The 12,904-nt window shown below is 42.7% G+C and overlaps 1 protein-coding gene across 3 annotated transcripts; it reads right to left on the bottom strand.

Annotated features, from left to right (window-relative positions):
• Window positions 1–259: 259 nt before the first annotated feature.
• On the bottom strand, window positions 260–11,312 carry ERI1 (exoribonuclease 1). 3 transcript variants are annotated; one of them, XM_069855678.1, is made up of 8 exons: window positions 11,001–11,248; window positions 10,717–10,892; window positions 8,093–8,303; window positions 6,643–6,726; window positions 5,890–5,999; window positions 3,560–3,674; window positions 1,520–1,663; window positions 260–530 (listed from the first exon to the last, which is right to left on the bottom strand). In XM_069855678.1, exons 1-8 carry the CDS (start codon window positions 11,010–11,012, stop codon window positions 498–500), a joined length of 885 nt encoding a protein of 294 aa, XP_069711779.1. In that variant the 5' UTR covers window positions 11,013–11,248; the 3' UTR covers window positions 260–497. The 3 variants fall into 3 exon arrangements, with proteins under 3 accessions (XP_069711779.1, XP_069711781.1, XP_069711778.1); XM_069855680.1 differs by having other exon boundaries at window positions 260–1,663; window positions 11,179–11,312; XM_069855677.1 differs by having other exon boundaries at window positions 260–1,663; window positions 11,001–11,247.
• Window positions 11,313–12,904: the final 1,592 nt, after the last annotated feature.

Below are 12,904 nucleotides of genomic sequence, written 5' to 3'. Positions count from 1 at the left end.
GAAAGAAAGGAAACTGTAAAGTTCAACAGAACCCTACAAGCACAAGTATTTACTTGCAGGAAAAGAAAAAAATCATTCTAAAGCAGATGTGGTTAACCAAATCTGTGACTCAGGAAAGAAAACTGCTTCATTCCTACCATATGAAGCAACTGAGAATTGACCAATGCTTCTCTCTTACATGAATTCAAAATAAAATTCTCACGTCTCCATTGATTCAATGTAAGAGTCAGAAAAACAAAGGGAGCTGGGAGGCACTTGATTAGCCAAGCAGCGAATGTTCTCAATAAAGCTTTATTATGAATTGTTTATTTTGTTTCCTGAATGTAAGTGACAGAAAGAATGAACAAATTGTAATACAGGAATACCAAATTAAGACTTTTTTTACTAAAAGCAACCAAAATACATAATTCTGCTTTTCAGAACAAGCCACTCTAATACAAAGCTGATCACATTAATGTTATTTGTAACAGTCCATGGAGAAAAAGCAAATTAACACTTTAGCCTCTTTTGAATATAATCTTCTGTGGGGCCTAGGAAGAAAGCAGAGGAAGTTGTTAATAACTAGATGTGGCCTTTACTAATAAAATTATATTAATCTCCCAATGTTAAGAGTTGGAGATAAAGGCATAGCTTCGTGGTAGTAGAGGTATGGGAAGGTACCAAAAATAGTTGAGCATGTGTTTAACTACGAACTAGAAGTTCTTGTTTTGTTTTACCTAACAACCAGATAGCACAAAGTTCTGACGATCTGGCATGTTTTGAACTTACTTTTACTTCACTCACTTCTAAGTTGTGGGAGCAAACACACACACAAAAAAAAAAAGTAAAGAAAAGAAAACCAAAACCCACAGTACTTCTCTATTGCTTTAGAACTGATGAATTTGCTCCCATTTCTCCTAGACTTTGAAAAATAAACCCCAAAATTACCAGCAGGAATACTTAGAAAAGTGCCTTCTCAGGGAAGGCCAGCCCAGCCACTCACTACTGCAATTCTTCCATCAACGTCTTATTTGTTTGCAATGAATAATCAGATGCTAGATAGAATTAGAGTACAGCATAGTGAATAAATACCACCCACAGGCTGGGGTGGAATAGCAGTGCACAGGCTCAATCAATCTTTGCATGTGTTTAAATTACATGTTCTTAAAAGCTTAACACTTTGCTGGGATTCCACAGATCAACCTTACTGCTAGGAAAGCTGCAAACAACAAAAACTATCAGAATGAAAAAAAAATCTTGTAATATGGGCTTCAGAGAGCAAAAAGCTACCACAATCCTCTTTATTTCAACAGAGACGATGAGTTAAGGTGCTTTCAGATTCTGTATCGCAGACAGGCTAGCAGAGGTGGCTGTTAAATAAGCTCTTAACAGTCTTCATTGGGTGTCTGAGAGCAGCTCCTAAGGCAGAACCCCTCAACAGCTAGTTTCTGTAGCGGGGCATGAGTGGAGCAGGGGCTCCCTCTAAGGGGCCTAAGGAAGAGACTGTCATAAGCTGTCCGGCATGCATTTTCTCATTCACCCGCAGTTCACAGCCATCCTGCAGCATCCTTATAGCTATCCTTGCAATGTTTTTAGAGTCATCAAGTCCACTGTGAGGTCTCCCATCGTAATTCATGCCCAGGTTTTCAAGCATAGTTGTCAGCTTGGTCTGATTCCTAGGAACCTGAAGAAGAACATGAACCACATTCATTAATTAGGTTCTGTATCAAAGCTTTCTAATCTAACACAGTGCAGTAGAACATATGCAGATTTCAAGTCTACTTAAGTCACATACTACTTTCATGTTGCCTTTTGTCAGATCACTAACAATTTAACTTCAAAGCACCTTGGTGAGACAGACACACTCATTTTTACAGAGGAGACAGCCAACAGGAGCTTGTCTAGACTTCGGATAGTCTCAAGAGCCTCTCATCATTAGCAGCACCAGCTCAAAATGTGCCAGTGCTGGTGGAAGCTGTGGCCCAGCTAGGTTTAACAAGCATTATAAAGAAGAATGACTATCCAGAAGGAATCAGATTTTGATTTTCCTTTTAAATCTTAAAGCATTATAGAAGCACCAAGCTCCTGATTCTCACTGATATCAAGCTTCTGAATGCCTCCAAACACCACAGGGACAGATCAGCAACACTTAGAGCAACCCACATTTATGTGGATGACCAACGGCATGAAGGAAGCTTAACTGTCGTACCCACACAAAGTGCTACACCGGCAAGAGCCCAAAGTCGTCTCTAGATTAACTACCAAATGTACATTTGATCTTTGCAAAGGTCAAAGAAAAACAAAAGGATAACTTTAAAGGACCAAACCTCAGTTTGCTCTCTCATTGATGGTGGTTGGGGTCGTGGAGCACCAGACATGACAAGTCCCAGAATACTATACCATACTACTGTATTTAATGGCCAGGTGGAATGGTGCTGACACAGTCACCAAAACCTGGCAATATGCAACTCCAATAACAACAAACCAGGCAGGGGAGACATACCTGCAGGTTGTGGGCTTCTCTACAGGCAAGCTACAATACATTCTTTGTTGATAGTTTGATCTATTACTGGTACTTAACAACAAATTCAATAGCAGCACAGAGTAGCTAAACAGAAGCACTGAACAGCTATAAATGTTACAACTGTTTGTTTTTATGAAAAGAAAAGTAAAAAGAAACCGATTCTTTCTAAGTTCAAAACTTCATTGTCTTTGATGAAAAAGCACTCACTGCTCAAGACTGAAGGAAAAAAGGTATGTCTACATTAAAACTGGTGAGAGTAACAAGTGTTCTATGTTCTAGTGCATTTCCTACAGAAACAGTCATGCTGTGATGGCACAAGAGAGTGACAAATGGAGTAACCCTGCAATATTTGTCCACCACAAAGTAAGGCTCTTCTCTTACTAAATGTTAACCTCTTATTTTGTTTCCTAGAGGTTATAATTTAGTATGAAAAAGCCCTTCAACAGAAGACTGTCAGCTAGGCTGAAATCACATTCAAACAAACGGTTTAGCGTAGACTGACTAGGAATTGGCTAGAATCTCAAATAGCCCTCTTATGATAATCTGACAGTGAAAGAAAGCAGCAGTAAGGTCCAGCATTGAACTTGGCATTACTTTTCTCTCGACAATTTGATTCCACTGCAGATGTGTCCTAATCTTCCCTTGTCCCTGTGACACTATCAAAAGTGGAGATATCTAATGGTAGTGGTGCTTGTTAGTTTTGTAGTGTATTACATGAACACAGGGAAAAATAACTGAAAAATCAATACAGTCTTTTCAGCTGAACTACTTCAAGGCAGACTTGATCTAAGAGCACCAGTATGACATTTTTATACCGTCCTTCATGGAGCATCTCCTGATTCTTAAAAACAAGATGAAATCCAAATGCAGTAGATTATATGATCTTCAATTATTAAAGTGAGGTCTAGGCATGAAGCACATTTGAAACTCAGGCCCCAGGCAACTAGTTTAAGTACTGTAATTTTATGCTACATAAGTAAAGATGACAAGCACAACAGGACATGCTAGACTTTTAACCCAAATTTTCCTGCAAGAGAAACAACAGTCTGCACAGACCTTATAGAAGTTCCCATATGATTTGCGAATATTGATCCACTTCTTGGCAAAAGAAGGGTATTTGATACGGCTATTACGGCACTGGATGTCCAAAAATTTACTCATATCCCAAGATCTTAAAGAGTCAAAAGAGAAAAACATTAGTAATATGTAATTCAGGTGTCCTGCACTCTGCATACTGCATAGCTGTAGCACAAAAACCTGTTTTTCTTGGTGGTCAGTAGAAGGCAAACAGCTTAGGAAAAGTTCTTTTGCTATAGTCACGGTGAAGAACTTTCACATATGAATCTGTTAATCATGGGAAAACCAACGACATCAGCAAGATTTTCACTAGGATGGTTTCAGGATGCATAAGCCAAAAAGCAGCATGCCAACTTCTCCATCAACCACATCTACTTCAAAACCCACCAATAAACTAAATGCTTAGGCAGCCCTTGGGCAAGCAACTGAGAACTTACATTTTCCTGACTACTCGGATATGCACGCATCTCTCTACTTAATGTAGGTTACTGAAACAAGACTGCACTTAGTTTTAGGAGAAACAGACCTTTATGTAAACGAGATAAAACTACAACCCTATGCACTCCTAGCAGCTTTCCTCAAGGGAACCAATCCAACAAGTTTGTAAGCTTCAAGCTAAATTATAGCCTTTTTTCTCCCCTCTTCCCTTGCAGCTGTCTACATAATCTCACATACATGACAGAGAAATTTCACTGCACCTATTTTCCTCGAGGAATTTCATTGAGGGTATTTTCCTGGAGAGGAATTTGAGACACTCTTTAGGCCAAGTAATATAACTTGTCTTCCACTAATTTTGCTTTAGCTTTTTCCTTTTTTTAATTCACTGTTGCTACCAAAGACAGATGTCTAATCACAGATGAAGAATTAGACAAATAGCAGTATTTCTCACAGTTCATTAAATTAATTAAGGTTGGAATTATATTACCGTATCTCGTTATATTATCGTATCTCCTTATTTTTAAGGTGTACACAGATCTAACGGTACACCTCAAGTTTCATGTGACAGCTTTTAAACGGCTTCACTGTTCAGACCGGACAGGACCGCATTTCAATGATGCAGGTTCCTCACCACAAAAAGACCTGTGATTAGTAGTCATCATCCAAATCTTCACAAATTTTGAGAAAAAAGTCTCATGGCCAAGAACAAATTCCCCAGTGGCTAAGTTGGATTAGTTAAGAAAGCTTTTGTTATGTATCCAATAATCTCGTATGATACCTTGTTTTGCAAGCCACTCATATTATAGACTAGAATACTTATCAGTGTTTTACGTGACCAAAGTGTTACGAAGTCACACTAAGATCCCTCATGCTTTTTTTCATAAACTCCCGTTTTGTTTTGAGGTCCATCTTCCGTCATTTAACAGAGCAGCACAGGACTGCCTTTTTAATCCAGCAAACCTACTTCAGGCAAACAGCAGGCAATAGCGCATCATTCACCTCACAGTTAAAAACTCTGTTACTTAAATGCCTCATTCCAAGAGAAGGAGGAAAGCAGACATATTAACAGAATAGTAATGTTTTATAGTTAAATAGCAAGCATCACCTACAGAAAAATTCCTTGACCAGTGCTACGTATGATAAGGCTCAAACAGTATCTTTCATTGAGTAACAAAACTAAGAACACAAGAACAATGCTGCATCACAGATACATCTAGATCTCAAGATTTGTTCACTTTGCAGTCATTAGTGGACTTGATTTTCCATGCAGTCCTTGTGAGACAGCAAGTTCTGGTGGCAGTTCAAGGACTCGTTTCCTGCCCCCGCCTTAAAGCTTGTCAGAGCCAGGATCCATCAGAGTCACAGCCTGTTACGCCAAAGTGGAGAGCTTTCTGTGCTAGCCATTCCTCCTTGTTCCATCAACAGCATAGTTCATTACTGCTTTCTGGCGAAATATGCAGGCTGTATTAACAATAATGCTAGCAGACACAGGATACGACACAAACATCACGCATCCCTGAAACCTCAGATTAAAGAGAGCATCGGAGAACTGCAATGGCACAGCATTATTTTCAAGTATTATGAGCTATATAAAAACTAAACATAAATGGAATTACAACAAGAAAAAAGGATAAGAAGCCTAGTCAACACCATTTAGTTGCATACAGACAACTAGGAAAGAAATAGTGCCATCTAATGGACCTAAGCTTCATTTCAAACTGTTAAGTACAGCTTTTCCAATTTTCCCGAAAGCTAAAATTATAAAAAATGGCAAAATGGCAGTGTCGAGATCAACCTTTAGCAAGACTCTCACAAAGATGAAACAATATTTTGCAGTTCTAGATTGTGCTGACAGTTACATGAGGACATACCCATCAGTCAACATGGAATAGCTGTACTTTGTTCCCAGTTCTCGCTGTCTCATCCATTCTATGACATTCTGTAGAACTTGAGGAAATGTATCAGCTTTATCAACAATGTCCTAGAAGAACCAAAAAAAAAAAGGCAAGAGAAAGGAATATTTTTTTCAGAAAAAAAACAGCATGAAGTGTAAGAACTACACTGGTATACAGACATTCACTAAATCACTTGCTTGCTAAATTTGCTTCACAAAAAACTTTTAGAAATGGATTACACATTACAACAAGCAGGCAATTGGACAGCTTGTTCTAAACTGAAAAAGAACCACCAGAAAAGGACCAAATGGCATCTATAAGGTAACAATGTTAGTCAGCTGTTGAACTTAGGTCAAACTTTGGAGCTTGTTTCCCAGTCACCTGATCACAAGCCATTGCCATAGCAGAACTCTAAACCCTTTAGAATAAAAATCTCTGAAGAGGAACAGATCTAATTCAAAAGATACTTTCCTCTGCTAAAGATTAAGTTTCTACACATGGATTACAAAGTGAATTCTTTTTTTCTTACAGCTCCTTATAAACACTTAAATGATCAACTTAGTTATATCAATTCTGTGATAATTGGGAAAGGGGGGAAAAAGCAAGTATTAAGAGAATAAGCCTTACAGAAAAATTACCACAACAGATTACCAGTCTGAAAACATCAACCCCATGTCTTTTTTTTTGTTTCCCCATATCTTGTCCTGAAGAAAACAAAGTGCAAATTACCTGGGTGATTCCTGTCAGACTGATGCAGAAATTTGAAAGCTTAGGATTAATTTCTGGCTTCACGTATTGCTGAAAAGTATCCTCCTGTAATAAGAGAATCAAATACTCAGCAGCAGCACACTAAGTAGCCCACAAGGCAACTTCTTTGTCTTGCCCATGGCTGAGAGGCAATAGTGGCTACTTGTCCTGCTGGAGGCAAACTGGAGTGTGTACCCTCCCACCTCCCAGCCAATACGAGCTTCCTGACTGGTCATCATGAGATTCCCAATGGGATGGATGAATGGCTTTCCAACTGGACCATGTCCTTCATCTAAGCCAGTAGGCACCAAAGAAAGGGATATGGATATACAAGGAAGAAGGACAGACTGCAATAAAGGGGAAGATTCAGGAAAAGGAGAGCATGAGTGTGGAAAAAAAGAAGTGAGAGGCAACAGCAAAGCCTGGAGGTTTTCAGGTGGTACCTCTAAAGGCTCAGCTGTAACTCAAGGGAGGCAACGGGCTGCACATCTCAGAGGCTGCATGCAAATCATACACCTCTGGATGCCAGCCAGCTAGAGATAAGCACAATGACCTCACTCCGGGAAATGAGTGGTACAAGAGTGAAAACTACATGCAAGTTTAATAAAAAAAAAAAAGAAAGCCCCAAATCCCTGCTGCTATACAAACCCTTTTGGACAGAGGAAAGGAACAGAGTTTCCTACTACTCTAAAGGTAATAAACTTAGTAATCTGCACAATCCCCTCTCTGCAGTTAGTCATATATACAGCTACACAGTAATGTAGCATCACAGTGATTACTGGAAATCTTCCTCCTCTTATAAGTTACCAATAAATGAACCATGTAGTCAGAGATGCGTGTATTTCTTCCACTTCACCAAGTCACTCAGTTCCCACAAGTTTTTCCTAAAAGAAAGCTGTACTGAACACACTACCTGAGGCTGCCAAATGCCTACTAAGTATGTTTAAAATCAGGTTACACAGCTGTTGGTCTGCTGGGTACACTGCAGAAATAGTCTAGCCCACCAAAAGGCAAAATTCACTCAGCCCCACTGTCTAGACTGCTGCATTAGTGTCTTCGAGATTGTCTCACAGAAGACCACAGAATTTACTAATTCTTGTTTATGATTGATCCCCTGAGTCCTAAAATAGTTTTGTGGATCTTAAAGCAGGAAAAGAAGGAGGTAGGGGGGGAGGACAAGCGAGAAACTGAAAGTCCCTCGTTACAAGTAGAGAGTCAACAGCTGTAGCATGACGTGATCTATTCCGCCGCTTTTTGAGTAGCAAGAAAGCTTTGTTTGTATGTATGTAAGAGGCACAGAGGATAGAACTTTATGAAAAATAAAATGTAATCTTTTAATAAAGTTCAATATCTACCTAAAAATTAATCTAGATTTTCTGAAGCAAAGAACATCAAAGAACAGCATAACCAACACAGTAACTAGATCACTTACTATTTCCAGGGTACGCGTGTTTAGTAAGACAACAGGAAACTCAATTATTTCATGTACGAATTCAGGCGGGTTTCCTTCTTCACATGTTGCTTCAAAGTCAACAACGCAGATGTAGTCATAGTAGCTGTCTCCATTAATGGCTTCCTTCTGCATCAGTTTCTGTTTCTTATAATAGTTTTTCAGTCTCTTTTTCAGCACATCTTTCACTCCTCTAAAGAGATAAGGAAATTACAAGATCACACTTTTGTGTAATTATTCTGCCATTGTAGAACTGAAGCTATATTTAACATTTGAAAGTTTGTAATTCATTAACCTCACTTTGAACACCACCACTTAGAAAATCTGAATTCACTTTCATCATACAGTCAACACTCCACTATCTGGGATAACGCAGAAGCTGTGATATCCCTCGACAACTAAAACATCTCAGTAACAGCAGTGTTTGGGGACTGACTGGGAAGCACAGTGCAGACACTCAGCAGTCGCCTGAGGCTCAGCAAGACTCAGTAGCTGAAGCCTTCACAAAGCCAAAGTCTGTATAGATTGCTCCTAGGTGACCTCTGGCCCTAGAAGCAGTACTGCTTTGCCTGTATTTTCCTGTGCCCTCTGCTTGAAGCAACTGATGCCTGAAGTATTTCTGCAGCAGTGGCACCGATAATGGAGAATCCAGCTAAAATGCACACATCTTAAATTTGTCTCAATTTAAATTTAAAATTGAGCTTGAGCAACTCAATTAAAGTATTCAAGATTTCAATCGTTGGAGAAACTTCCTGGTCAAGATCCTGCTTTTCAGAAGGTTTATAGCTAACATCTAAATTCACAGTGGTAAATTACTAAAGATACGTATCATGTCTTTTTAATACAAAAAAATATAACATGCAAGTGCAGGTGCCAGAACTGCCATGTACCAAACCAGAGCTGAAAAAACAAGGATCATTTACTCTTTGAAGGAATTAAAATTAAAATTTCGCACTGCAAATGAAATCACAGAAGCCATAAGAGCTACTTGTAGCAAGTGGTATTATCAGAAAATCAGCCGACTTACCTACAAGGAAAAACTGGAATTAGACTACTAAACCTGCATTTGAGAACACCAGGCTCTTCTGCAAACACAGATAACATTTCCCTCTCTGGTTTATTAATCTATGTGAGTTCAATGGCCAGTTCATTCAGAGTTAAAACAGTATGGGAGCTGAAGAGAAAGGTAACTTTCCCCTCCATCATCAGACCTATAAGAATTTGAAAGAGGAGATGATCTGCTATGAAAATAGCAGATGAAAAAGAGAACGGATGGTGCGTGGCAACCTGCTTGATTCACTACATGAGAGGTGACGCACCATTTGTTCACATGTAATACATATTCCAAACAACCTAAATGAATATATTGATGAAAGAAATCCAGCTTTGCTAAAAGTTTAAAACTTTCTGCATTTACAACTCAATAAAAAGCACAAATGGAAAACCAATAACCTAGGAGGAAACCACAAATACATAATTTAATATTTGAATTCTGCTTTTTATTTTTAAATCAAAGTAACTGCTGAATAGCTGTACAAATCTAACCTGTTTTACTAAAAATATCATCATGTAATGATAACTTTTTTAACTCCCGAGGAGCCAAAATCACTTTACCAAAGCAGGAATTAAAAGAGAAACAGAGCCAGAACATCTGCAGACAGATGGGATGGCGGTGGCAGGCTGTATTTCCCACCCATACTTTTTTTTTTACTTTCCTTTTATTCTTTTCAAATTAATCTTTGTTCCTTCCACATTTTTTCCTCCTGAACACCCTCTTCCTTACAGTCACTTTCTCTAGAAAGCCAGACTTCTCCTTTCAGAGTTCGTCTCACCTTTCAGTCCTTCTCTTCCTCCAAAGCACTAGCTTCTCACTTCCACCACCATCACTTCCTCATAACTGCTCCCAACAGAAACAACACACTTTGTTACTCCCAGCTGACCTCCTTCTCAACATCTCAAATTTGTCTGGCCACAGCAACGCCAAAGGACCTTTGATCATTTCTGAATGAGCATGAAGCACTCCCTTATATAGCTAGCCCTTTCCTCTTCCTCCTCAGTGGACACAAATCCAGTTTACAGCACGTTAACCTATTCATATTATTTTATCTCATCTATTCAGATTAGCAAAATCTCCATGTAAAGGTACCTGCCTCCTGCATTGATTAAATGCCAAGCCCTATCACTACAGGGGTTCTAGGCAGTATCAGATCTGTACTGGCTACAATAAATAAAGATATATATGTTCCAAAGTAAGCTTTTCCATGTGTCAAAGGTCTGCAACACCACCTGAGAACCCTTGCAGTTCTCCAGACCTCTCTCTCTCTCCCTTGACCAGCAACATGTTGAGGAGCAACCTACAGTTATGTATTCTTCCATTTCTTTGCATTCCCCTCTGAGACAGTGCACGCTTGTGGCAACACACTGAGCTGTATCACACACGCTAATCCTACAACAAAGGCTGTGTCAAAACTGCACATAAAACAATGGGTGTCCAGTGATGCGTCTGCTTTTCACTTTGTGGTGTGTTTTTAAATGTTACAATAATCATCCCTGGTGGCTCTACTGCTCTCAAAAGATAAATCAAAAGGCTTACATATCAGCCTAACCTGGTTTCCAGCTTGAACTCTGCAAGTTTACTTCTGAGCTCATCTCTGGACATCCTGTTGATGTAACCATTGGTTACAGCAATTTCTTTGTAAACGGGGTCACTGAAGTCACTCAAACTGGCAGGTGAGTTTTTCCCGTTAGCTTCTTCATCGTTGAGGCCACAACGCTGCCTGCCCTGGAAGAAAGACAAATCCGGAAGTCACTTCAGAAGATCAAAACAAGACGCCAGAGCATTAAAACCGACGCACAGTTTTGACGCCAAAAATGCAGTAAAACATCCCACCGTTTCGCTCATGATCAAACTAAGTGACCTCGCTTAGGGATGAGCAAGAAAATCAGTGCCGATGCCTGCTCTGAAATATAGTTTTCTTCCTCGCTTTCACGAAAAGCAGGAGGCAGGACAAAGGGGGAAGAGGCGCCCGCGCCTTAAGCCAAGGTGAGGGGCGGCTCGGAGGCAAAACCTGAGCGGGAACAGCGCGTTCTCCGGTAAATCCGGCGGCTCCCCGGCTGGCAGGACGAGCTCGCTGCCGGTACCTCGGCCAACGAGAGCCAGAGCGGTGCGAAACGCACAGAACCACGGGTTCAGGCGGCACCACCCGTGCCCTTCGGCTCTACGCGGTTACTGACGGCCTCTGCGGGCTGCACACAGCGGGTAACCCCCCCTACACCCCAACCACGGAGCAGCAGTCGCCTCATGAGCGTCCCGAGGACCGGGAGGCACGCGCCCGGGCGAGCGCGAGACAGCTCTGCGCATGCGCGAGGTGGGGACGGGGGCAGCGCAGGCAACGGGGCAGGCAACGGGGCGCGCCACGGGCGGGTGTGCGCGTGCGCGGGCGGACCCGCGCGTGCGCGTAGGGGGGCATCACGGGACCGCGGGCGAGCCGCGGGGACAGCGTATGTGTAGGGGGCGGGGGGGGCGCGGCTGGGCTCTGCGCATGCGCTTAGGGGGCGCGGGCGCGCGGCGGCCGGTTCTGCGCATGCGCACAGGGACAGCTGCCGCCCGCTCGTGTCACGCTTCCGGCGCCCGGGCGCACTCACCCGCGGGCGGCGGCGGGAAGTGCGTCGCTAAGGGCTGCCCTTGGGCAGCTCCTCTTCAGCTCCTCCATAGCGGCGACATGGAGAGCGCGGAGCCCGCCCCTGCGCCGTGGCGGGGCCCCGCTCCCGACACCAGGTCCCGCTGTCCCGCCCGCGGGGAGGAGCTCCCGCGCTCCCTCCTGATCACTGCAGCTCCCTGGAGGCTCTCGCAGTGTTATGAGAGAAACGCACCGCACGGACACTGTGTTTGTTTTTCTGCTTTCCTCCCCTGACTTTGCGCAGGGCATCCTGTGGCTTTGGATTGGAGGGGAGAATTTAGATTAGACGTTAGGAAGAAATTCTTCACGATGAGGGCGGTGAGGCATCGGCACAGGTTGCCCAGGGAAGATGTGGCTGCCCCATCCCTAGAGGTGTTCAAGGCCAGGTTTGATGGGGACTTAGGCAGCCCTCATGGGTGGGAGGTGCCCCTGCCTGTGGCAGGGAGTTGGAACTGGATGATCTTTAAGGTCCTTTCCAACTCCAACCATTCTATGATCCTAATCATGGGTCTAGGACATCTGTGGGGTGTAGGCAGGCAGGTCCTGGCTACCAGAGCAATGCAGCCAGACCCCATCCCCTCCCTGCTTGCTGAAGGTGCTTCATGTTCTTCCCCATATCCCTTAATCTGGTCAACAAGTGCTGTGGCATGAGACATATCAGAGGCCTCTGGGTGTTCTCGGCTATGGGGTGAAGGCAAAGCAGGGACATCTCTCAGTCCATCACAGGTCACTTAATTTCCTTCTGGTGCTTCCCTCAGTCCTGGAGCAAAATCCAGGCATATCCTCAGAGATTTCCTTCCTGTCTCTCAGTGGAGGCTGAAGCATGACACCCACCTGACTGATGCAGCCACCCCAACATCTTCAGCTCTGCCAGTCCCTAAATATCGTGGCATCACTTTATCTGCCTTGTGGTGAATGAGGACCAGCCCCCCACCCTCTGTCTCACCTCAGCACACCAACCTCTCACAGGTGCTGCTGTCCCTTCCTCAACCTGCTGCGCAGCATCACTGTGTTAGCTGGGGTTGCCACAGAGGTCTGCCCTGTCTTCTCCTCCAGATAAGAGTTGTTATGGAAATAGAGTCACACACAGCTGCTTGGGGCAGTGTGGGAGGGG

This window comes from Phaenicophaeus curvirostris, chromosome 4 (genome assembly GCF_032191515.1).
Source record: "Phaenicophaeus curvirostris isolate KB17595 chromosome 4, BPBGC_Pcur_1.0, whole genome shotgun sequence".
NCBI lineage: Eukaryota > Metazoa > Chordata > Aves > Cuculiformes > Cuculidae > Phaenicophaeus > Phaenicophaeus curvirostris.
This window is presented reverse-complemented; position numbering and strand designations above follow the sequence as displayed.